At 38.6% G+C, this 27032-nt stretch overlaps 1 protein-coding gene across 4 annotated transcripts in view; it reads left to right on the top strand.

The window, feature by feature from the left end:
• Window positions 1-27032, top strand: part of LOC104604129 (uncharacterized) — a 195640-nt gene that overhangs the window by 142723 nt on the left and 25885 nt on the right. For all 4 annotated transcript variants that reach the window (XM_010268361.3, XM_010268362.3, XM_088899453.1 and 1 more), the window contains 10 exons: window positions 1969-2124; window positions 2819-3000; window positions 4040-4576; window positions 4707-4884; window positions 4994-5136; window positions 5247-5373; window positions 6641-6862; window positions 17163-17519; window positions 18948-19106; window positions 19187-19474. In XM_010268361.3, coding sequence (XP_010266663.1) covers window positions 1969-2124; window positions 2819-3000; window positions 4040-4576; window positions 4707-4884; window positions 4994-5136; window positions 5247-5373; window positions 6641-6862; window positions 17163-17519; window positions 18948-19106; window positions 19187-19474 — 2349 coding nt within the window. The remainder of the gene's footprint in view (window positions 1-1968; window positions 2125-2818; window positions 3001-4039; window positions 4577-4706; window positions 4885-4993; window positions 5137-5246; window positions 5374-6640; window positions 6863-17162; window positions 17520-18947; window positions 19107-19186; window positions 19475-27032) is intronic.

Raw genomic sequence — 27032 nt, 5'->3', positions numbered from 1 at the left:
AGTATTAATGTCTAACACATGACCCGACTAACCATGTCAAATGGTTCAATAATTTATTTAGCTAGGTCATCGTAGGCAAGTGGTTTGGTAGGGATGCAAACAGATTAGATCATATTTGAATTAGGGTATATTCAAATCTGATCTGATCGAAAGATTCAATCGGATTTCATAAATATTGATTCAAATCTGAATCCCATCAAGATGTCGGATATACGAATCTGATATGATATGACTTAATTTTTTAAAGAAAATAATAAATTATTAGAAGAAAAAGAAAATATAACAGTTGAAATAAAAAATATAAGTATTTTCAACTATTTCCATCATAAAAGAAGTTTACAAAAATGCAATATAAATAACATATTTATAAATAAATAATATATAACATATATATTATATATAAATACTATATATATAAATAATTGATTTGACCACAATATTAAAAACCAATGTTCAAACAATATATTGGAATTGTATTTCCTCTTGGTAAATATGTATTTTTTACTATCTCATAAATTAAATAATAAAAAAAATAAAGATTTTTTTATAAATTTTATAAAATAGTTGAACATACATTAATATTATATATTCTTCATATTAAACTAAAATATTTTTGAAAAAATAAGAATTATTGTTAGTAAAGATAGAAATGGCTAAAATACAAAGAAAAAAATGAATTAATGTCTTAATCATAGTTCATTTTCTTAGTTGAATAGGTTAAGGGTTCAACCAGTAAGGTCATTTGGTTGCTGATTATCATCATCATCATCCTTTGATACTGCCACGTGCAAAAATAAATGTGAAAATAAGAATTACTTTTATTGATGATGAAAATGTAATAAATGATTTAAAACCAACCAAAACAGAAAAATGGTTTTTCCATCCAAGTGGTGGGTTAGTAGTTCAATTATCCATGTCAAATGGATCAACACATGTTGCTATTATTAAATAATAAAATACATAAAATTCTAGAGAATGTAGAAATTTATAGATCATTGTGGGTACATTCTATAATATTATATATTCATCATATAAAAAATTGTGATTAATGAGAATTATTTTCATTAATGTCTAAAATATAGAGCATTAATGTCTAACACATGACCCCACTAACCATATCAAATGCTTCAATGGTTTAGTTAGTTAGGTCATTGTAAGCAAGTGTTTTGGTAGGGATTAAATTTGATTTGATCCGAAGATCTTATCGGATCTCATAAATATTGATTCAAATCTGAATCCGATCAAGATGTTGGATATCTGAATCTAATATGATCCGATTTAATTTGAAAAAATCATAAATTATTAAAGAAAAACAAAAAATACAAGTATTTTTCAATTATTTTCATCATATAAGAAGTTTACAATAATGCAATATAAATAACATATTTATAAATAAATAACAAATAACATATATTATATATAAATGATATATATATATAATTGATTTGACCACAATATTCAAACAATGTATTGGAATTACATTTCCTCTTGGTAAATAAGTAATTTTTATTATCTCATAAATTAAATAATAATAAATAAAAATATAAATTTTATAGAAAAAATTGAACATGCATTAATATTATATATTCTTCAGATTAAACAAAAATATGTTTGAAAAATAAGAATTATTGTTAGTAAAGATAGAAATGGTTAAAATACAAAGAAAAAAAATGAATTAATGTCTTAATCATAGTCTATTTTCCTGGTTAAATAGGTTAATGATTCAACTAGTAAGGTCATTTGGTTGCTGACTATTATCATCATCATCATTCGATATTACCACGTGCAACACACGTACACTTTTACTAGTTATACATATATTTACCAATGATGTTTGTACCCTACCCTTATACAATTAAATTGTTGTTTTCATACAGCAAGTATAATAAGTTGTTAACTTTTTCAATGATTACTGCAATCTCCTTTTATTTTCTGATATATCAATTGCTAAAATATGTTTATTTGCAGGTCATTCATTTTCAACCACACACATTATTTTTCAATAGGACTGGTCAGAGTCTATCTTTACAGCAATGTGAGACCCAGTCGATACAGTACGCTCATCCAACTGATCCTCCAAAGCCATTTCAATGGAAATCTACAGCCAAAGATGAAATGTTAAAGGTTAGTGCAAGTCACCCTTGTATTCAGTCAGACTGGGTTCTTACATTCCCTTAGTTGCATTTGGTTGCAAAGAAATGATAAGAAAAAAGTTGAGAAGGAATAAATAAATAAATTAGGGAAAATGGATTTCCTTACTAAAACAAAAGTTGAGTAGCTTCGCTTTTTATTTTTGGATAAAAAAATTGCGTAGCTTTATAGAAACCAAACAATTTCTTTGGAAAATATTCCAAACAAATAACACTGTTTTAGTGTACCAAAAATTGAGGTGTCTTGCGATTTAAAATATTAAACTTTATCTCTCTTGCTTATTTCCTAAGGAGCCAAAGAATTTCCTCCAAAAATGTTTCACTTATTTTATGAGGAATCAAACAGAGCATAAATGTTAACAAATCATGTTTCACTTATTTCCTTATTTCCTCCAAAAATGTTTCAGTTATTTTAGTTTTCCATCAATTTTCAACAATTACCGATTATGTCCCGATTTTTCAAACTTCATGTAAACCATTAAAGTAAGGTTTTTATGTTTAAATAACTTATTTTTTAGGATTTATTTGAGTTTCTTAACATATCCATGTGTATCTTGGTTTTTCGCCCATATCTATTTGTATCCAAAGCGTATCCCAATACGTTTCTTAAAATTTCCTTTCCGATACTTTAAACCTTGACTATGGCTGCTGTTTGGCCTTGATTTCAGTTGCGGGTGGATGGATACAGATGGAGTACACCATTTAGCATTGGAAGTGAAGGTGTCATGTGTGTCTCCTTGAAGAACAATGTAGGAAGTGACCAGATGTATCTAAGTGTAGAAGTACGAAGTGGAGCAAAAGGCTCACGCTATGAAGTTATTTTCCGACCATCATTTCCAAGCCCTTACAGGTTAGTATTAATGTATTAATTATTCAATTTTCTCAGTTTGTGGACGGAAAAGTGATTAGAATCTCCATATTGAAATGAATTAACATTTTAAAAATCTGTACCAGACATCAACAAGGTTGATCCAATTAGGTTGAACAATCAGTTCAATTCAGCTCATGACAATGATAAGCAAAGTTAATAGTTAGTCTGTCCTATATAGTTACACAGAAGACTTTATGCATATCATATTCCTTGCATCCTTTTCATACTTGGAGTTGTAGGCAAGTAGGGTTTGGCACTGTGGAGATCCGCCTGAAAGATGGCAGACGTCTGGGCAATGATGGTTGTTGAGAGAATAAAAGGGTTGCAGAGAGTGAGGCTTCAGGTCTCAGATCTGAAATCTAAGAGGGCTCTGGCGGGAGGAGTCTCTAGAGGCGAGAAGTAATAACCTTCGGGGTTCACATGATCTCTGAGTGTGAAAAAATGATCGTCCAGATCCTCTCAAGGGACCTTATTTATAGCTTTCCTGGAAGCCTTTTCCCTTCCAGAATGTTCCTTTCCCGAGTTTGTTACAAAGCTATCTAATATGAACCATCTAGACTAATTCGAGTGTCACCATGTTTCCATGTCATTACCTCAATACTTGGGCTCTTGTCCTTTCCTGACGTGCGCATGTGAGGGCATGAGTTACTACACCCCTTCCTAAGTCTAGTGGAAATGCAATAGGATAGATAGTGATGAGGTTAATTGCCAATTTGCATGTGTGATGGACGCACCAGATGAGTGCTCCATTAGGAAGCTCAATGTGATAACGCAATGTCATATGCATAGTTCCCATCACATCCCAATCTGTGAGTTGCAATCAATTCAATCCATTAATATTTTCATGAGTTCATTTTGTTTAGATTATTATGCATAAACTCAACAGACATTTAATTAGTTGTAAGTGATAATAAAAGTTTAACATGATAATGTCACTTCTGTTTTTTTCACTAATTGGCCATGCTTGTTCCAGTTTTATTTCCTCCATTTGTAAATAACCTTTAATTATTCTTAACAGGATCGAGAACCGTTCTATGTTTTTACCTGTACGTTATCGACAAGTTGATAGTACTAGTGATTTTTGGTGGACGCTTCTTCCTAATGCAGCAGCTTCATTTCTTTGGGAAGATATTGGTAGAAGACGATTATTGGAACTCATGGTGGATGGAAATGACCCCTTAAAAACAGAGAAGTATAATATTGATCAGATTTTTGACTACCAGCCCATTCATGTTGCGGGGGGACCTGTTAGGGCTTTACGTGTTACTGTCCTGAAAGAAGAGAAAATCAATGTGATTAAGATTAGCGATTGGATGCCAGAAGATGACACCTCTGCAACTGTTCCTAGAAGTTCATTACATTTGCCGCAACTAACCAGAAATGATTCACTACATCAACAACCAATTTCTAATACAGATTGTGAATTTCATTTTCTTGTTGAGCTTGCAGAGCTAGGCTTATCTATTATTGATCACACACCTGAGGAGATACTTTATCTTTCTATACAGAATCTTCTGCTGTCACATTCGAGTGGCTTGGGCTCTGGAATCAGTAGGTATAATTTCCTTCAACAAGTACTTGTCAGTCTTTACAAAGTTATCTTTTGGAAAGAATTGATCAAATTTTCTGAACCTATGATGGTGTTTAATACCCATGAGCCTTGTTTTACATCCATTATATGTCAGGATCAAGTTACGGATGCAAACAATCCAAGTGGATAACCAATTGCCATTGACACAAATGCCTGTTCTCTTCAGGCCACAAAGAGTTGGGGAACAAATTGATTACATATTAAAATTGTCTATGACAACGCAATCAAATGGTTTACTAGATTTATGTGTGTATCCATATATCGGTCTCCATGTATGGACTGTTCTCCTTTTCTCAGTTTAATGTTTTTCTTTGCAGGAACTTTGTTTTCTATTTTTTCGTTTTTTATTGATTTTGATTTTCAATTTCTTTTATCTAGCAGGTTCCTGACAAATCAGCATTTTTGATAAACATCCACGAACCCATCATATGGCGCATTCATGAAATGATCCAGCAAGTTAACACAAGTAGATTATTTGGCAGTCAAACAACTGCTGTGTCAGTTGATCCAATTATACAAATAGGGTATACAGCAAAGAAATCCAATTTTAATTTTCCAGATGACATTTTTTTTACTTTTTCAGAATGTTCTTTCTTTAGAATTCTAAGAATCAAAATATCTTCTGGACAAGCAGGATATTAAACATCTCAGAAATCCGGTTCAAGGTATCAATGGCTATGTCACCAACTCAGCGGCCAAAGGGTGTCCTTGGGTTTTGGTCATCTTTGATGACTGCATTGGGTAACACTGAGAATATGCCTGTATGTCCTGAATTTTTCTTATATTGTTTTGTATTTGTTGAAGCATCTGACTTCATTTAGACATTTAATCTTCAAAAATTCTTCTAAGGATATCTTAGGCACCCATTGGGTGGACCTAAAGAACTTTCTTTCAGGCCCATGCAAAAACAAGTGGATATTTGTGTCAGTTGGAGCTCTACATGATGCATCTTACCTAAGAGATCGCTTTGGAGTCAGGCTATTATTGACCCAACTGGATGAATACGACCATTCATTGCTATGTTATCAATCTTCAACATATCTTATATCACAGTTAAAAATTCTTCTAAGGATATCTTAGGCACCCATTGGGTGGACCTAAAGAACCTTCTTTCAGGCCCACGCAAAAACAAGTGGATATTTGTGTCAGGTTGGAGCTCTACATGATGCATCTTACCTAAGAGATCGCTTTGGAGTCAGGCTATTATTGACCCAACTGGATGAATACGACCATTCATTGCTATGTTATCAATCTTCAACATATCTTATATCACAGTTAACAATATTGGCGAGATTTGGCAATTTTTCCATGGAATCTCCCCATTTTTCTAGGAGGCAATACAAAATTTTCCAAAAACCTTTTTTTTTCTAATATCTCCAATATATTGCCTATGTGTATCAATATTTCAAGTTTCATTTATATACTATACATTTAAGGTTTAAATTTTAAGAATACCATAAAAAATTCTTTACATTTCACTAAAATCATCATAATTTTTTAAATATCTTTTAGGAAAAGGACAAATGGAGATCTGGTGATTAGATTATTAGCTTACTATTCTTATATGATTCACTTACTAAATCACAATATTTCTAAAAGAAAAAAGAAAAACACACACACAAGACACAAGTACAACAAAGGATTCCCATCTAATCAAAATGCATAAAAACAAAAAAGAAAACAGCCATAATGGCAAGTAAATGACATACATAATAAAGAGAAGATGGCTGAAAGACTAAAAGTTTAGCGGAGAAAGATACCAAAGCAAGTCTCCTAATCGTTTCTTATTTGATTTATACAGTTATTCACCATGGTTATTTTAGCCTTAAACATGTAACTATACTACTTCTATTGATTCTTTGGTGAAATTAGCGAAGTATCCCCAAAATTTCCCCATCTCTACATGAAGAAATGTCCATCCATATCAAAATTGCAGATCATGCTTTAATTTGTTTTGTAAGATAACATCAAACATTGGAGGATAGAATAGATGTTTTGCCTTAACTTGTTTTGATCTGTTTTCATCAGATCAGGATTAATCAGAGGTTTAGTGAAGTTGTATGCACGAGGCAGAGTTCTCTTATTAGCTCTGCTATTTCGAACATTCAGAAGGATCTTCTTGGTCAGCCTCTTCAACTGATATCAGGTGTTGATATACTTGGTAATGCAAGCAGTGCACTTGGACATATGAGCAAAGGTGTTGCAGCTCTATCAATGGATAAGAAATTCATCCAAAGCAGGCAGAGACAGGTTCTAACCATTTTCTATTTGCTGGTCCTTTCAATACAAACTTTAACTGTAATTTACCTAGTACAACTATTGAGCACCAATTGTGATGTGGTCAGAAAAACAAATTACATGCAATACTTCAAGTATACAGCAATAAGCACAAGAAATACCAAGTTGAAACAACAAACAAGTTGGATTTTTAGGGATTTCAGACCTGAACCTGAAGTAAAACTCCTCCTAGAACAGTTCCTCTACAGTAACAATGGCAGCAAGCTGGCCTCCCGCATGGACACACAGTGATGGAAGGATTGGAAGGTGCCAAAATGGGTCAACTCCTCAAAACCTATGCTCCCAATGCTTGATAACCCTATCCGGGGCTGAGCTACAGATCAAACAAGAGAGAAAGAACCAAAAGACCCCTATAGAAACAGCCCCCTTCTCTTTTATAAGACCCACTGCCTTGCTGGACAAGCCAATTAAAATATTCACACATAAGCCCCTAGAATGCTTCCCTCTCACAAGCAACTACTTAAGAACAAAGCTAACTTCAAATGAGCCCTCAAAAGATAACTTTTGTTACAAAAAGACCCAAGAGACCAAAACCCAACAGAAATACACCCAACTGCCCTTGACCAAATATCTGACTTATAAAATGACGAAAATACCCCTGGTCCCTAACTATCAACAAAGCTACCCAAAGACAACAATTTGGAATCCCACTACAAAAAGAAACATGCAAAACAGAATACATTCACACTTATTTGCCTCATCATTCTCGTCGGGTTAAAAAGAGCTCGGCCCCGTGCACGTAGCAATTTTAGCAGGCCTTGCACATGTTTTCATCTAGCCTCATAAACTCCTCTTCACTAATCCAAGAGTTATCAATTGATGGTTTCCCTTCCCACTTGACCAAGAACCTAAAATAGGTTCCATTTCGAGTGTTGATGACTCAAACATCTTCTGCGCCCTCTACGTTTTCAAACTCATTAGAACTATTGGCCCTTTGTGCTTGTCCTTGCCCACCCTTTGTTGTTGGTTCTAGATCCTCATGGTAATCAAAGAGGTCTGCTACATTAAAAATGGGTGAAATGGACAAATCAGCTGGTAGCTTAATTTCATATGCATTGTCACCAAATTGTCTCAGCACTTGATGTAATCTGAAGTGCTATACTCGAAGTAGCAAGAAAGAAAAGAGAATGACAGAAAAGAATAGAATGTCGAACTGTACTAGCCAGTCGACCAGTTCTTTATTTATAGATGAATATAGTACAAGGTACAAGAAATTACTGGGATGCCCCTGATTAGTGATGGGACACCCAGATGACTTAAATCATTAAACAGGATTAGGCCCATTAACACAAGCCCAGTTACAAGATAAGTTAAACATAAGAATGGGCTAATAAGAACACTTATCAGCCGAACATAACTCTAACATTCTAACACTCCCCCTCAAGCTAAGCATAGATATCAATCATGTTTAGCTTGCCAAGTATGTCCCTGAACATCGTTGATGCCAGCCCTTTAGTTAATACATCTGCAATCTGCATCTCTGATGGAGTATAAGGCACACAGAGTTCTCCTGAAATAATTCTCTCTCTGACAAAGTGTCGATCAATTTCAATATGTTTTGTCCTATCATGCTGCACAGGATTGTTGGCAATGTTGATAGCAGCTTTATTATCACAGTACAGCTTGAGAGGACTATCTCTGTTGATACCAAGCTCATTAAGGAGAGTCCTGAGCCATAAGAGTTCAGCAACCCCGTGTGCCATAGCTCGGTATTCTGTTTCTGCACTTGATCTAGCCACAACATTCTGCTTCTTATTGCGCCATGTGACTAGGTTTCCTCCCAAGAATGTATAGTAACCTGAGGTTGATTTTCTGTCTCCAACAGACCCAGCCCAATCAGCATCAGTGTAGGCTTCAATTTCAAGTCTGCTGTTTTTTCTGAATAAAATTCCTTTCCCTGGGCAAGTCTTCAAGTATCTGAGGATTCTTTCCACTGCTCTCATATGAGGGGTCTTTGGTGAGTGCATGAATTGACTGACAACATGTACTGCATAGGCAATGTCTGGCCGAGTAAGGGATAAGTATATCAGTTTTCCTACCAATTTTTGGTACCTTTCCTTATCACAGTATTCCTCACCCATTGATTCTTGTAATCCATGGCTTGGTTCTATTGGAGTGTCTGCTGGCCTGCACCCCATCATGCATGTTTCCTCTAGGAGATCTAGCACATACTTTCTTTGACATATGTAGATTCCTTTTCTTGATTTAGCAACTTCAATTCCAAGAAAGTATCTCAGATTTCCCAGGTCTTTGATCTCAAATTCTGAAGCTAAGAACTCCTTCAGCCTCTTCATCTCTCTCACATCATTTCCAGTAATCACCATATCATCCACATACACAATGAGTGCTGTAAGTTTGTCATCCTATCTCCTTGTAAACAATGTATGATCTGCACTGCTCTGAGTGTACCCTACTTTCTTCATGGCCAAACAAAGTCTCTCAAACCATGCCCGGGGAGATTGCTTCAAACCATATAATGCTTTCCTTAGTTTACATACCTTCTTTCCAACATCATATCCAGGTGGGGGTTCCATGAACACCTCTTCATGAAGATCACCATTTAGGAAGGCATTCTTCACATTCAGCTGATGAAGTTCCCAAGAGAATTTTGCTGCTAGTGACAGTAGAACCCTGATTGTGTTGAGCTTTGCTACTGGGGCAAAGGTTTCCTTGTAGTCAATTCCTTCCTTTTGTGTAAATCCCTTTGCCACGAGTCTGGCCTTGTACCTCTCAACTGACCCATCTTCCCTGTGCTTTACTGTGAATACCCACTTGCACCCAACAGTGCCTTTCCCTTCTGGCAGGTCCACCAATTCCCATGTCCTTGCTTTCATTAGGGCTTTCATCTCCTCATTCATGGCTTCTTTCCACCTTGGATCAGATGCCGCCTCTGAATACCTGGAAGGGACACATACAGAGGAAAGAGCAAACACAAAGGAATGATAGGCAAGGGATAAGTGTGAGTAAAAAACATAATCGGCTATGGGATGCCGAGTGGTAGAAGAACGAACAGGCTTACGGAGAGCAATAGGAAGATCCAAATCTGAATTGAGTGAATCAGAATTACCTTGGATTGCAGAGACAGATTGATCTGAGTTCAACTGGTTGCAATCATGAGGTTGAGGGGCCTTCTTCCTTCTACTGTATGTAAGTATCTCTTTCTCTTGTTTACTGGAACCTTCAAAAGTATCAGCTGAATCTGGAGAAGCAACTGGCACAGTGGAAGTCTCACTAGGTTGACCCGGAATGTTATAGCTAGTAGTAGTGGAAGGTGCTGAAATGGGAACAAAAAAGAAGGGAGAATGAGAATCCTCTTCCAACCCACTACTCTCCCCCTGAAGAGGATTCTGAGAAGACCCGAAATAGGATTGAGACTCAAAAAAGGCTGCATCCCTGGTGACATTTTTTCTTGGAGACAGGATCATAACACTTATACCCCTTCTGCGTAGGAGAGTACCCCAAAAATATTCCCTTTGTAGCCTTAGGATCCAGCTTGGTCTTCTTTGGATCTTTCACATGTATGAAGCATGTACAACCAAAAACCCGCGGGGGAATAGGAAATTCTGGAAGAGTGGGACACAAAACAGAGAAAGGGGTCTTCATACCCAGTACCTTAGATGGCATCCGATTTATCAGGTATGATGCAGTGAGAACAGCTTGAGACCAATATTGCTTGGGCACATTGTGCTGGAAAAGAAGGGCTCGAGCTGTCTCCAATAGATGTCTGTTCTTGCGCTCAGCGACCCCATTTTGCTGAGGGGTGTAAGCACACGATGATTGATGTAACATGCCTGCATCTTCCATGAATGAGTTCAGGGATCTTTCAAAGTATTCAGCTGCATTGTCTGAACGGAATTGCTTGATCTTTTTATCAAATTGTGTTTCAACCATCTTGCAAAACATCATAGTTATCCGGGGAACTTCTTCACGTCCTTTCAACAGATAAATCCAAGTGCACCGAGAATAATGGTCAATAAAACTGATGAAGTAACGGAAGCCATCAATGGAAACAATGGGTGAAGGACCCCAAACATCAGAATGAACCAAGTCAAAAGGGGCTTGAATTTCATTACTAGAAATTGGATACATTGTTTTGACATTTGACACACATCACAAATTAAACTCTGACTCGAAATGCCCTTACATAATTCGGGAAACAACATTGCTAAGGAAGAAAAGGAGAAATGACCTAGCCTAGCATGCCACAAGTGCAGCCTAGCTATTGACTCCACACTCTCCGGACTAGTAGTAGAAGCTTGCATGGCTGAGCTGACATCTTCATCAAAGTAGTAGAGGCCCCCATACTCATGACCACTCCCAATCGTTTTCCTCGTCAATCTGTCCTGGAAGACACAATGAGAAGGAAAGAAAGTTATACTGCAGTCCAAGTTTTTTGTAAGCTTTGAAACAGACAACAGATTTGAGGTAAGACTAGGAACATGTAGGACTGATTTAAGAGAGAGATCCTTGCTTAGGTCAACCACCCCCTTTCCAGAGATGGTGGAGAGGGACCCATCAGCTACTCTCATCTTATCCTGGCCAGACAACAAATGATATGTGGAGAATAAGGAGGACATTTGTGTCATATGGTCAGTGGCTCCGGAATCAATCACCCAAGAGGTAGAATTAATGGAACTAGATGCACTAAATGCAGAGGCTGTACCTGATTTGGCAAGAGAGGTGGAAGCTAAAGAATTGTTCTTCAGACGGGCTAATGCCCGACTGAGAACCTCTACCTCACTAGCTGTGAAGCCCAAAGTACTTGGTCCAGAGGAGTCGGCAGCCTGCTTTGCGGTGGAAGATGACACTGTCTGAATACTCTGTGAGTTGTCACTACTGTTGTTGGTGGCAAGATTCCCACTTGCTGTGTGGCCCTTCTGTTGCCTTTTGTCCTTTCTCAGAGCAGCTGGCTTCAGATGAGGGTACAGGACCCAACATTTCTCCTTTGTGTGTTTCTCACCACCACAGTGTGTACACTTGAGAGACTTCTTGTCTGAAAATCTATTCCCCTTAGTGGAGACTAAGGCTGAATGTTCTCCAGGTTGTTCTGTTGACTGTGTCTGGGAGTCAACTTGCATCTCCTTTCTCCTTACTTCTTCATTCCTCACCAGGTAGTAGACATGGTGAAGCTCAGGTAATTCATCTCTCCCTAGAATCTGTGACCTTATAGCTTCATATACAGGGTCAAGACCCGCTAGAAACTTGAAGGCTCTGCCCTCCTCAATCTGCTTATCATGCCTCTCCTTATCATTAGCATTTTCCCAATCCCAAATCAAATGGTGGTCAAGCTCTTCCCAGAGGCCTTCCAATGTTGCAAAGTAGGTTTCCACGGACATGTCTCCTTGCCTTAGGGCTGCAATGTCTTGGTTCAGCCTATAAATTCTAGCATTGTTCTTTTTCTGGCCATATGTCTTAGATACTTTCTCCCAAATTTTAGCAGCTGTGGGGAAGTGATGAACAGTTCTGGCCACCCTAGGAGTCATAGAGGCCAGCAACCAAGACATGACTGTGGCATTTTCCTTACGCCACACGGTGTATTCAGGACTGCCAATTTCTGGTTGTTTCTTGTCTCCATCCAAATAGCCTGTGAGGTCACAAGAGGTAATGAACAGCATTGCTGAGACAGACCACTCTCTGAAGTTATACTCATCTAGCAGCACACTTGTAATCTGCAAGCTGTGCAGATTAGGGTTTTCCAGGTTTGAGGACCTTGTAACAGGTCTGTTATCTCTAGAGGAAACTTCACCGGATAGTGAGGACATCTTGACTTCAGTCCAGGAGTTGTTCACAGTGCTGTAGTTGATTCTGTTTAGGACTGGCCGAAGTGGTTACAGTGTTCACCGTGCTGGTAGAAGTGTTCACAGTTCGGGTACTGAACCAGTTCAGTACTGATAACCGAAGTAGCAAGTACAGGGCTGCTAACTGAACCAGTTCACAGTGCTGTTTAGGACTGGCCGAAGTAGCAAGTACAGGGCTGTAGCTGAACCAGTTCACAGTGCTAGTAACTGAAGTTACTTCAGTTAGGGCTTGTTGTGCAACTTGAAGTAACTGTGCAGTGCAGTAACTGAAGTTCACAAAGTAGGACTGATAACCAACCTGAAGAGAATCTGTAACTGAAGTTACCACAGTTCTGCCCAAGTCTTGCTGGGGCACGAAGCTGCAACTGTAGAGAAGGCTAAGTCTTTACCACTTGTTCTGCGCAAGTCTTGCTGGAGCATGAAGCTGCAACTGTAGAGGAAGCTCTCCTTCTTTCGGCTAGTGCTAGGACTGCTGAAATCAGTCCTCAACTAGGTCTGTCCTATACAGACATCTCTTAGTAGCCCAATAGCTACTCTTTGCTGGAGATAATCTAGTAGGACATCTACTTCTGGGTCTTACTTCTCTTGAGTCCTACAACCAAGAGAAACCCTAGGTTCGAACTTGCTTTACTCTCTTACACTCCTAGGTCTTCACTTCAACAACCCAGAAAAGGAAGAGAGAAGATGAAAAGACAGCAAGAGAAGAGAGTGCGCCTGCTGAAACCAGGAAGGAGCTAATGCTCTGATACCATGTAATCTGAAGTGCTATACTCGAAGTAGCAAGAAAGAAAAGAGAATGACAGAAAAGAATAGAATGTCGAACTGTACTAGCCAGTCGACCAGTTCTTTATTTATAGATGAATATAGTACAAGGTACAAGAAATTACTGGGATGCCCTTGATTAGTGATGGGACACCCAGATGACTTAAATCATTAAACAGGATTTGGCCCATTAACACAAGCCCAGTTACAAGATAAGTTAAACATAAGAATGGGCTAATAAGAACACTTATCAGCCGAACATAACTCTAACATTCTAACACTTGACATGGACCAATCTTTTTCTGCTTCAACTTACGGTAGGTCCCAATAGGAAACCTCTTTGGCCGCAAATAAACCATGACTAGATCGCCCTCATGAAACTCTTTCATCCAGAGATGCTTATCCTTAGCTTCTTTATACCTTTGGTTGCTTTCTTTCAGCTTTTGTCGTACATTCTCTTGAATCTCTCGAATGGATTCAGATAAAGCTTTGGCATCATCACTCACTCGTTGCAACCCTGTTATAGGAGCTAGATCAACAACACTTTTAGGTGACCGATCGTAGACAATGTCAAAAGGAGTCTTCCCTGTAGATCTATTAACTGAATCATTGAAGGCAAATTCAGCTTGTGGTAGGATAAGATCCCATTGCCTTAAGTAGTCTCCAACTAGGCTCTTCAACAAGTTGCCTAAGCTTCGATTAACCACTTCAGTTTGTCCATCGGTTTGTGGGTGAAATGTACTGCTATATTGTAGGGTAGTACCCATATGCTTTCATAAAGTTCTTCAAAAGTGGCTGAGGAATCTTGTGTCACGATCTGATGTGATAGATCTTGGCAATCCATGCAACCGAACAACTTCTTTGAAAAACAAGTTAGCTACATGAGAAGCATCAGAAGTCTTTTGGCAACCAATAGAGTGGGTCATTTTAGTGAAACGATCAACCACAACAAAAATAGAGTCATTACCCCTAGCTGTTCTTGGCAACCCCAACACAAAATCCATAGTAATATCAGTCCATGGTTCTTCTGGTATGGGTAAGGGAAGATACAAACATGTATTTTAATGCTGCCCCTTAGATGTTTGGCACTTGTGACATCTATCAACATAATAGAACACTTCCCTTTGTAGCATTGGCCAAAAGTACCTTTTGGAAACCATTTCAAGTGTATTCTTGCAACCATAATGTCCCTTGTAATGAAAATCAGTAATGAGTTTGCCTTCAAGGATCCTAATGGAATACATAACCTATTGCCCATGAATAAGTAACCATCATTCCACACAAACTTGGCTCGAATATCCTTGTCACCTGTTGTATAGCTTCTACAAATAGGGCCAAAATAAGGGTAATCTTGGTATTGGTCTTTGATGGAGCTGAATCCCACAACATTAGTAGACATTGTTGACACCAAGTGAACTCTCCTACTAAGAGCATCAGCTACCCGGTTTTGTTGTCTAGCGTTATGCTTCAAAACAAAATTATATTCTTGTAAAAAGTCAACCCATTTAGCATATCTTCTTTTTATCTTCTGTTGGGAGTTAAGGTGCTTCAATGCTTCATGGTCTGAATACAATACAAACGCCCGTTGGATAAGATAGTGCTTCTAAAACTTCAGCGCTTGCACAATGGCATAAAACTCAACATCATATGTGGAATACCTCCTTCTAGCATCATTGAGTTTCTCACTAAAGTAAGCAACTGGACGGCCTTCTTGGCTAAGGACAGCTCCAATCCCAACATGGGATGCATCACATTCAACTTCAAAGAGCTTGTTAAAATCAGGTAAAGCCAATACCAGAGCCTTCGCCATCCTCATCTTTAGCTCTTGGAAGCTTTTCTCAGCTGCGGGAGTCCAAGTAAACTCACCTCCTTTCAAGCATTCAGTAATGGGTGCCACAACAGTGCTGAAATTCTTTATTAACCAACGATAAAATGTTGCTAGCCATGGAAATTACCAATTTCAGATAAGGTCTTTGGTGTTGGACACTCTTGAATAGCTTGAACTTTTTCTTTATCCATCTCAATCCCCTTGGCTGAAACAACATACCCCAAAAACACCAACCAATCGGTCATAAAATTAACTTCTTCAAATTTATATATAGCTGATTTTGTCTCAAGGCTTCTAAGATTGTTCTCAAATGTTCTAAGTGGCTGTCATGATCTTTGTTGTGGGTATGTCATCAAAATAAAGTACCACGAACTTCCCCATAAATGGCCTTAAAACTTGGCTCATGAACCTCATAAATGTGCTAGGAGCATTAAACAATCCAATGGCTTAACCAGCCATTCATAAAGACCTTTCTTAGTCTTGAATGCAATCTTCCACTCATCCCCCTCTTGGATACGAATTTGATGGTATCCACTCTTCAGATTTGCTTTGAAAAGGCTTGTGAGCCAGTCGCCTAGCAGTTTTTGTTTACTGTCTTATAAAATACTTTTATATTGTTACTTTTTTGAGATTGTAATTATAAAATAGACATTATTAAACAAAAATATTCATTTTTTGTGTTTATAAACTAATTTCTTTTTATTATTTTCTTATTTGTTAGGGTTTAATCAACACAAACGTTGCTAACTGCTGTATTGAACCCTCAAAGACTTCTTCTTTTCTTTTCTTCTTTTCCACCTTTTCTTTTCTTCTTTTCCTATAACAAAAATAGGGGTTCAATCCCCATGTTTATTGAATTTTCTTTTCTTTCTTCTTTTTCTTCTCATAAATATGTTAATTTTCTAGACATAAACATGAAGTTTATAATTTTCTTATGAGAATTATGGATAGTTATTAAGGAAATATGGTTATGGAACCTAGGGAACTACCTAGGATATTTATTTTTCACTTAAAAAAATCCATCGCCTAGGCGACTAGGCAACAAGGCGCCCCTATGTCGCCTAGCCTCGCCTTGGCGCCTTGAAAACTATGTCTTCTACCACCCCTACCACGTCCACCCCTTGCAGCCATGATAATATAGAAAAACACAAGAAGGAATGAACTTTGAAGCAAACCCAAGGAAAGAACTTGCTCTGATACCACTTGTTGTGGACAGAAAAACAAATTACATGCAATACTTCAAGTATATAGCAATAAGCACAAGAAATACCAAGTTGAAACAACAAACAAATTGGATTTTTAGGGATTTCAGACCTGAACCTGAAGTATAACTCCTCCTGGAACAGTTCTGCTACAGTAACAACGGCAGCAAGCTAAAACCCAACAGAAATGCACCCAACTGCCCCTGGCCAAATATCTGACTTATAAAATGACGAAAATACCCCTGGTCCCAAACTGTCAACAAAGCTACCCAAAGACAACAATTTGGAATCCCACTACAAAAAAAAAATGCAAAACAGAATACATTCACACATTTTTTTGCCTCATCAAATTGGACTGAAAGATCATGTCAAAATGACTATATACAAGCAACTCATGCTAGTGTTGGTACCAGAAAACTAGTAGTTTTAGCCACTAGATTGCTAGATGTTTGTTATTTGTAACCATTTCAATTTCTATTTCAATGGATTGTAATTATAAACTAGTCTATGATCATTTGATTGGGTTGAAACTTCTATTTCAAGTCACTGTCATTATTTGGCTAAACATTTTATCGTGATCAACTTCTAGGTGGATAGTACTTCCAATTTCCCTGCGTGGGAAAGAAACTGGTGATGTTACTAATTTGTCATTATTTTTCCAGGAAAGCAAAGGTGTGGAGGACATTGGTGATGTTATCAGAGAGGGGGGTGGGGCCCTAGCCAAAGGATTGTTCAGAGGAGTCACTGGCATCTTAACAAAGCCTCTTGAAGGAGCAAAATCATCTGGTGTTGAGGGTTTTGTTCAGGGTGTTGGTAAAGGATTAATAGGTGCAGCTGCACAACCAGTGAGTGGGGTCCTGGATCTTTTGTCAAAAACTACTGAAGGTGCAAATGCAATGAGAATGAAAATAGCTTCTGCTATAACATCAGACGAACAACTACTACGCAGGAGGCTACCTCGAGTAATTAGTGGTGATAATTTGCTCCGCCCATATGATGAGTACAAAGCACAGGGACAGGTATTAGCATTCAACTTGCTACTACTAACCAGTTAGTTTCAATTTAAACTTGCAAAAAGATGGAATCAACAACAAAGTTATTTCTGAGTTAGCCCACAATGTGCTGGCAGTCTAATTCCATACATCTTTGATTAGGAGAGATAGCCGAAACATCTCTAAGGGGATTTTTGATAACAGAAGTCCAATTGGCTGTAAGTTCAAACTCTATTGTCTTGACCCTCTTGAAGTAAGAAACATCTCTAAGGGGCCATTTGATAACAGCTGAAGTTGATGAACTGAAAAATTTATTGCTTTGTTGCTTAGTGAATAAGATTTTAAGCAGGTTGGGGGCTCCTTAATGGCTGAAGCTGAAATTGTATAGGTTGCTATAACTTGAATATTTTACTACTTATTTATTATATCCACAAAAAGACAAAGAAATAAGTCATTCAGTTCAGCAACTTCAGTTGTTATCAAATGGCCCCTAAGTTGATGAAAATCCCTTAAATTCCTCCTAAATTCAAAGTCCCAAGAAACACCAGTAGGTGAGTAAGCAACAAGTTCATCTATTGTTTTATTTATTTACTATTACCTTTTTTTTGTTTCCTCACACGAAGTTGGAAAATTGTTCCATGGCTCCACCCCACCATGTATCTTCCAAAAATCTGACTTTATGACCTTTCATAAGATCAAGTTTGAAGTGTTTGATAAAGTCCGCATGAGTTGCCTTATGGCTTTCCATGGGCAACGTCACCCTTCTAGTGGGTCCAGACTCCCATCCATATTTTTGAATGCCAAATCTGGTTCTGATTACTGCATGATACAGGTATCAAGGTTCAAGTGGGAATCTCCAAAACCACTTCCCAGTAGTTCCATCTTTCTTGAATGGAAGAAAAATAAAACTGTAAAAGCCCCTAAAGGTGTCAGATAAAAGCACCCAGAAAATAGTGTACTAAATATTCAGTAATCGCATCATTGGCTTAATTTTGCAATTTGGCAATGTTTAGTTTTCTAATGATCCTTAATTATTGTGATTGTTATTGTATATGTGAACGTTTTTTCATGTATTGTTCTTATCAAAAGTTCAAATTTTTAACATATAAAACCTCCCCTCTAACAAAGTAGGAAATTTCGTCTCTTCCATACACTTGAAACCAAGAGAAACTGCTAACAAACAGATCAAATATTTTCAGAAGAATTCAACAGCTAGTGCCAAAAATGTTGTTCAGAAGTTGTATTTTTCTTTCAATATGAAACTTTTGATATTATATGAACATATTCCTTTAATTTAAATGGTTGTTTTATCTCCACCCATGAGATGACTCCTAGAGATATAACTGCATGGCCACCTGCTCTTACTCGTGTAATTCATAGTTGTTAATTAAGTAAATATTAATATTAAGAGTGAAGAATGAGCTCTAACCTTCTTTCTGTTATTGTGCAATGAAGGTTATCCTACAACTGGCACAGTCTGGTACATTGTTTCTTCAAGTTGATTTCTTTAAAGTTCGGGGGAAATTTGCTTTGTCAGACGCATATGAAGACCACTTCTTACTTCCAAAAGGAAAGATAAGTGTAGTCACCCATCGAAGAGTCATACTATTGCAAGTAGGTCTAAATTGTTTCTTTGTTAAGGAAAGAAAGAAATTGATAGAGCTTCAACTGAAGTTTTCAGCCATTTGTTTCAGCAACCCTCTAACATTGTGGCCCAGAGGAAGTTCAACCCTGCAAGAGATCCATGTTCAGTATTGTGGGATGTCTTATGGAATGACCTCATGAGAATTGAAATGGCACACAGAAAGAAAGACAACCAGAGATCTCCACCCTCAAAGCTTATTCTCTATCTAAAGACAAAATCATCAGACTCAAAGGAACAGACCCGTGTTATCAAATGCAACCGTGAAACTCAACAGGCTCTTGAAATACGTTCTGCAATAGAGCAAGCAATGAACACTTATGGGCCCAACCACTCAATGGTTTGAATTTCTTATTCTTTCTTACTTTTCATTACAGAATTCAGTATAATATGATGAAACTTGTGTCATGTCCATCTATGATACCCAGATACCTCTACAAGGGTGCCATATTGTATCGGATACTGAAATTTTTAATGTAAATTCCTGATCCGATACTGTGTCCAGCCTTTGCCATTTCTAGGTAACATAGATGGTCATACAATATTGTTTCTTTGGTGAGCCTGCAATATGTGATAGGGGAGCACCTTGTCACTTAGCCTCCTAGGTGGGTGTCTTGGCAATGAGTTTTTTAAAATAAAAAATATATAAATCCTAGGGTAGATTCCTAGGTTTTATAGTAACAAGTAGTGATCTTTAACTAATAATCACCATAAAATAACTATAAACCCCATATCAATAGATAGAATGCCAACATGTTTATGAGTAGAAAAATAAGAAAGGAAAGTAAAATACAAAACATAAGGGTTGAGCCCTTGTTTTGGTCCTAGGAAGAAGTCCTATTGGTTGTTCTTGTGTGCCAATTGGACAAAATCTTCAAGTTATTTTTTACTTACCAATTCAGGTTTTAAAGTCCTAAAGGGTTCAATACTATGTCACTGACTTGTGTCTTGATTGAACCCAAACAAATAAGAAAATAACAAAAAGAAATTGTTTGCTGAAAGATTGTAGCTGAAGTAGTAGAAGAGAGGTGAAGACAAACAAGTGCTGAGAATGTCGAACTGAGTAACCCAGTCGACAGTACTATAATTTATAGTAGATTACAATATAGTGTTACATGAAATGTCTGGAATGCCCCTGATTAGTGATGGGACACCCAGACTGCTTAAAACACTAATAGGCCCAATAACAAAGGCCCAGTACCTAACAGCTTAAAACCCACTACTAACTAACATGTACACTTATCAGCTGAACCAACAATACATAACAACAGTCAACTTAACACTCCCCCTCAAGCTAAGCATAGATGTCAGTCATGTTTAGCTTGCCAAGAAGGTCCAAGAATTTTGTTGCAGCCAACCCTTTAATCAGCACATTTGCAATCTGCATCTCGGTTGGAGTATAAGGAATGCAAAGTTCTCCCGAGACTATTCTCTCTCTAACAAAATGTCGATCAATCTCAATATGTTTTGTCCTGTCATGTTGCACTGGATTATTTGCAATGTTGATGGCCGCCTTGTTGTCACAATACAGTCTGAGAGGACCCTCAGCTTTAATGCCAAGCTCACCAAGAAGGGTCCTAAGCCACAGAAGTTCAGCAACACCATGAGCCATAGCTCGATATTCAGCCTCCGCACTTGATCTAGCAACCACATTCTGCTTCTTACTCCGCCATGTAACCAGGTTCCCTCCAACAAATGTACAATATCCTGAAGTTGATTTTCTGTCCCAGCAGAACCGGCCCAATCTGCATCAGTATAAGCTTCAATTTCAATTTTATTGTGTTTTCTGAACAGAATTCCCTTTCCTGGGCAAGTCTTCAAGTACTTGAGAATCCTTTCAACTGCTCTCATATGAGGGATCTTTGGAGAGTGCATGAACTGACTGACAACATGCACAGCATAAGCAATATCTGGTCGAGTGAGAGATAGATATATCAGCTTCCCTACCAATTTTTGGTATCTCTCTTTATCACAGTAGTCCTCCCCTACTGATTCCTGTAGACCATGGTTCTGTTCTATTGGAGTATCTGCTGGTCTACACCCTATCATGCCTGTCTCTTCTAGGAGGTCAAGTACATACTTCCGCTGACATATATAGATCCCCTCTCTTGACCTAGCAACTTCAATCCCAAGAAAGTATCTCAAAAGGCCCAAGTCTTTGATCTCAAATTCAGAGGCTAAAAACTCCTTTAGTCTTTTGATCTCTTCCAGGTGCCCAGTAATCACCATATCATCCACATAAACAATGAGTGTTGTAAGTTTGTTATCCTGTCTCCTTATAAACAAGGTATGGTCTGCACCACTCTGAGTGTACCCCACTTTCTTCATGGCCCCACAAAGCCTCACAAACCATGCACGAGGAGACTACTTTAGGCCATATAATGCTTTCCTCAGTTTACACACCTTTTTATCAAAGTCGTAGCCTGGTGGAGGGTCCATGAACACCTCTTCATGAAGATCACCATTTAGGAAGGCATTCTTCACATTTAGTTGATGGAGTTCTCATGAAAAATTTGCTGCTAATGACAGTAAAACCCGAATTGTGTTGAGCTTCGCTACTGGAGCAAAGGTTTCTTTGTAGTCAATCCCTTCTTTTTGAGTAAACCCCTTTGCCACAAGCCGGGCCTTGTACCTTTCAATGGACCCGTCCTCCCTATGCTTTACAGTGAACACCCACTTGCACCCGACAATGCTCTTTCCTTCTGGCAGATCCACTAATTCCCATGTTTTTGCTTTCATTAAAACTTTCATCTCTTCATTCATAGCTTCTTTCCACCTTGGGTCAGACACAGCCTCTGAGTACCTAGAAGGAACATGAACAGAAGAAAGAGCAGACACAAAGGAGTGATAGGATGGAGATAAATGTGAGTAAGAAACAAAATCAGCAATGGGGTGTCAAGTAGTACAAGAACGGATAGACTTACGAAGAGCAATAGGAATATCCAAATCAGAAGTATGTGTGTTGGGATTACCTTGGATTGCAAAAACAGATTGATCCGAGTCCAACTGGTTGCTGTCATGAGTTTGAGAGCCCTTTTTTCTTCTGTTGTAGGTGATTTTTATATCTTTCTATTGCCTACTAGAGCCCTCAGGAACATCTGCAGTATTAGGAGAGATAGCAAGCAAAGTGGGAGCCTTACTAGGTTCACCAGGGATGCCACAACTAGGAGGAGTAGAAGGAGAGGATGGAAGGCCCGAGGCAGATAGAGGAACAAAAAAGAAGGGAGAATGAGAATCCTCTTCCATCCCACTAGTCTCCCCCTGAAGAGGATTCGGGGAAGACTGAAAGTAGGGTTGAGACTCAAAAGAGACCACATCTCTGGTGACATACTTTCTCTTGGTGACAAGATCATAACACTTGTAACCCTTTTGTGTAGGAGAGTACCCCAAAAAGATTCCTTTTGTAGCCCTAGGATCCAACTTGGTCTTCTTTGGATCCTTTACATGTATAAAACATACACAACCAAAGACCCTAGGAGGAAGAGGAAAGTCTGGAAGAGTAGGGCACAGAACAGAGAAAGGGGTTTTCATACCCAACACCTTAGATGGCATCCGATTTTTCAGATATAATGCAGTAAGTACTGCTTGAGACCAGTAGTGCTTGGGAACCTTGTGGTGGAATAGTAAGGTTCGAGTTGTGTCCAGTAAATGTCTATTCTTGTGCTCAGCAACCCCATTCTGTTGAGGGGTATTAGCGCAAGATGATTGATGTAGCATGCCAGCATCCTCCATGAACAAGTTCAAGGATTTTTCAAAATATTCAGCAGCATTATCTGATCGGAATTGCTTAATCTTCTTGTCAAATTGTGTTTCAATCATTTTGCAAAATGCCATGGTTATCTGTGGCACTTCATCTCGTCCTTTTAACAGGTAGATCCATGTGCATCGAGAGTAGTGATCAATAAAACTGATAAAGTAATGAAATCCATCAATAGAAACAATAGGTGAAGGGCCCCAAACATCAAAATGAACCAAATCAAAAGGAGCTTGAATTTCATTACTGGAAACTGGATAAACAGTTCTACATTGTTTTGACATTTGGCATACTTCACAGACTAAACTCTGACTTGAAATGCCCTTAAACAATTCGGGAAACAACACTTGCAATGAAGAAAAAGGTAAATGACCTAGCCTAGCATGCCACAGATGCAACCTAGCTATTGACTCCACATTCTCCGGACCACTAGCAGTAGATGCTTGTAAGGCTGAACCGATGTCTGCATCAAAATAGTAGAGGCCTCCATACTCATGACCGCTCCCAATCGTTCTCCTCATCAATCTGTCCTGAAAGACACAATGAGTAGGAAAAAAGGTTATGCTACAGTTCAAATTTTTGGTAAGTTTTGAAACAGATAAAAGATTTGAGGTAAGACTAGGAACATGCAAAACTGATTTAAGAGAGAGGTCCTTGCTTAGGTCAACCACCCCTTTGCCAGAGATGGTGGAGAAAGACCCGTCAGCAACTCTCATCTTATCCTGACCAGACAACAAGTGATATGAAGAGAATAAGGAGGACATATGTGTCATGTGGTCAGTTGCACCGGAATCAATAACCTACAACGTAGAGTCAATAGGACTAGTTGCACTAAAGGCAGAGACTATACCTGATCTGGCAAGAGAGGAGGAAGCAAAAGAATTACTCCTTAGACAGGCTAAAGCCCGGCTAAGGACCTCTACCTCATCAGTAGTGAAGCCCAAGGTACCGGCTCCGGAGGAATTAGCAACCTGCCCCATGGAAGAAGAAGCCATTGTTGGTATACTCTGTGAGCTATCACCATTGTTACTAGTGACAAGGTTCCCCTTGCCGCTTGACCCTTCTGTCCCTTCTTGTCTTTTTTCAATGCAGCTGGCTTCAGGTGAGGATACAGGACCCAACACTTGTCTTTTACATGTCTTTCACCTCCACAATGAGTGCACTTAAGATGCCTTTTGTTTGGCTATCTGTTCCCCTTTTGATTTGTAGACATCAGGGCTGAATGTTCTACAGATTGTTCAACTGGTTGCTTCTAAGTGTCTTGCATCTCCTTTCTCTTGACCTCTTCATTCCTTACCAGATAATAAACATGATGTAACTCGGGCATTTCATCTCTTCCAAGAATTTGTAACCTTATGCCCTCATATACTGGGTCCAGGCCAGCCAAGAACTTGAAGGCTCTGCTCTCTTCAATCTGCTTATCATGTCTCTCCTTGTCCCTGGCATTCTCCCAATCCAGAATCAAGTGATGATCAAGTTCTTCCCACAGCCCTTCCAGAGTTGCAAAATATGTTGCAACTGTCATATCCCCTTGCCTTAAAGCAGCAATGTCTTGGTTTAACTTGTAAATTCTAGCATTGTTTTTCTTCTGTCCATAGGTTTTTGACACTTTTTCCCAAATCTTAGCTGCTGTGGGAAGGTGTTGAACAGTCCTGGCAACTCGAGGAGTCATAGAAGCAAGCAGCCAATACATAACTGTGGCATTCTCCTTGCGCCACACTACATACTCCACACTGCCAACTTCGGGTTCCTTCTTCTTCCCATCTAAATAACCTGTGAGTTAACGGGAAGTAATAAAAAGCATTGCAGAAACGGACCACTCCCTGAAGTTGTATTCATCTAGCAATACACTTGTAATCTGCAAGCTGTGCAGATTCGGGTTCTCCAGATTTGAAGACCTCCCACCAGGTCTGTTGTCCCCAGAAGAGACCTCTCCGGATATGGAAGACATCTTGGTTGCAGACTTTGTGTAGATAACACTATTTCAGACTAGCCGAAGTGGTGACAGTCCTGAAGTGGACCAGTTACAGCAGCAAGAAGAATTCTGTGAGCTAGTAGCCGACCTGAAACTGAGAGCTCTCCACCACTGCAGTATGCAGACTTCTCTTGGGCTTCGACTTCTGCAACTGTAGAGAGTGCTCACCCCTACGACCAATACTAGGACTGCAGAAATCAGTCCTCAACCTAGGTCTGTCCTATACAGACCTCTCTTAGCAGCCGAATGGCTACTAACTACTAGAAGCAGTCTAGTAGGGCATCAACTTCTGGGTCTTACTTCCCTTGTGCCCTACAGCCAAGAAACCCTAGGTTCGAACCCTGTTCTGTTCTACGGCAACCCTAGGGTTTCTCTGCAGCAACCAGAAAAAAAAAAGGTGAGAAAGAAAGCAAGAGAGAAGAGTTGGCGTCGGCTGTAACCAGAAGATCGCTCAAAGCTTTGATACCATGTTTGCTGAAAGATTGTAGCTGAAGTAGTAGAAGAGAGGTGAAGACAAACAAGTGCTGAGAATGTCGAACTGAGTAACCCAGTCGACAGTACTATTATTTATAGTAGATTACAATATAGTGTTACATGAAATGTCTGGAATGCCCCTGATTAGTGATGGGACACCCAGACTGCTTAAAACACTAAACAGACTTAGGCCCAATAACAAAGGCCCAGTACCTAACAGCTTAAAACTCACTACTAACTAACATGTACACTTATCAGCCGAACCAACAATACATAACAACAGTCAACTTAACAGAAATTAGTATAAGAATAACAATATTAATATTATTGTAGAGAGGATGGGCCAAATGGCCCATAGACTGCTTTCTTATTCTTTTGTTTATGTTTTATGCTGTAATGGGCCTTATGTTATGATTATTTAAAATTAACAGCCCAAGGGCCTCTTTGTAATTACAGTAAATTAAGTTTAATGAAAAGGATTAGGGTGTAAGAGAGGATTACATTCGAAAATCCTTCTCTGAACCCTATTGCCGCCACCTTCTTCTTCCTCTTCTCTCTTCTTGATTCTCTGTTTCTGCTGCTGTCTATCACTTTTTTGCACTTTTTAATCAGTCCGTTTATTTTAGAAGGTTGTTTTTCTTCTTGGTATCAGAGCAGGCGCTCCTTTTCCCTTTTCTTTTCTTTCTTCCCATACACAGTGTGTATGGAGAACTGAATCGAATGAGTAGTTAAAATGTTTTTCTTCAGCACAGTTGTTAGTGGATTTCTGGAGAGAAGAAGGCTATCTTTGTCATCTTTCCGACAGTCTCTGATGTTTTGCCCAAAACCCTAATTAACTAGAGAATTCTACCTACGGGCCCCACAGGGAGTTTGACCCTGGCGCTCAGTGATTAAAAGGCTCCTTGTTCTTCATCTTGAAGATCAGTACAAGCATCTTAGTGTTTTGTGAAGTCTACAAGGAGCGGCTGGATTTTTCCTATTTCTCCCAGGTTTCGGGTGTGACGCAGTTAATAGGTACGACTACATAGGGATTGGTTCTCAACTTTTAATTTTTCCTATCTTCCTTGATTGTTAATTGAAGTTGTTAGAAGCCTTTTTGGAGTGTTTTTAAGAAGATGGATACTTTGCGAGTTGAAAACAAGCATGTTGCTGAATCCGGACAAGTTCCGGGGGCTTCTGTTGACTCTCTACTAGCTATGACAACAGTTAAGCTAGATGGAACCAACTATCTAGCATTGTCACAATCAGTAAAGATTCATGTTTGCAGTAGGGTTATATATCCGAGAGCAAGAAAGCTCCTGCAAAAGATGATCCATCCTATGAAAAAGGGATGCAAGAAAATTATACTGTCATTGGATGGTTAGTAAATTTGATGCAGCCCCAAATCAGCCAACACTACATATGGATGAATTCAGCAAAGGAAATTTGGGACAGTGTTGCTGAAACCTATTCTCAGAAACTAAATGTGGCCAGGGCATATAAGCTGAGAAGTGATGTGAATAATTTAAGGCAGGGGGAGAGACCTTTAGCTAGTTACTTCACAATGCTGAAATCCCTTTGGAAAAAAATTGACTTGATGGAAACTGTTGTTTGGAAAAATACTAATGATATTGAAACCTATAGAAAATTAGTAGAGAGAAATAGAGTTTTTGAATTCTTGACCAGGTTGAATTCCGAGTATGACATCACAAAACA

Source organism: Nelumbo nucifera, chromosome 2, assembly GCF_055504915.1.
Source record: "Nelumbo nucifera cultivar China Antique chromosome 2, China Antique-T2T, whole genome shotgun sequence".
NCBI classification, from domain to species: Eukaryota; Viridiplantae; Streptophyta; class Magnoliopsida; order Proteales; family Nelumbonaceae; genus Nelumbo; species Nelumbo nucifera.
This window is presented reverse-complemented; position numbering and strand designations above follow the sequence as displayed.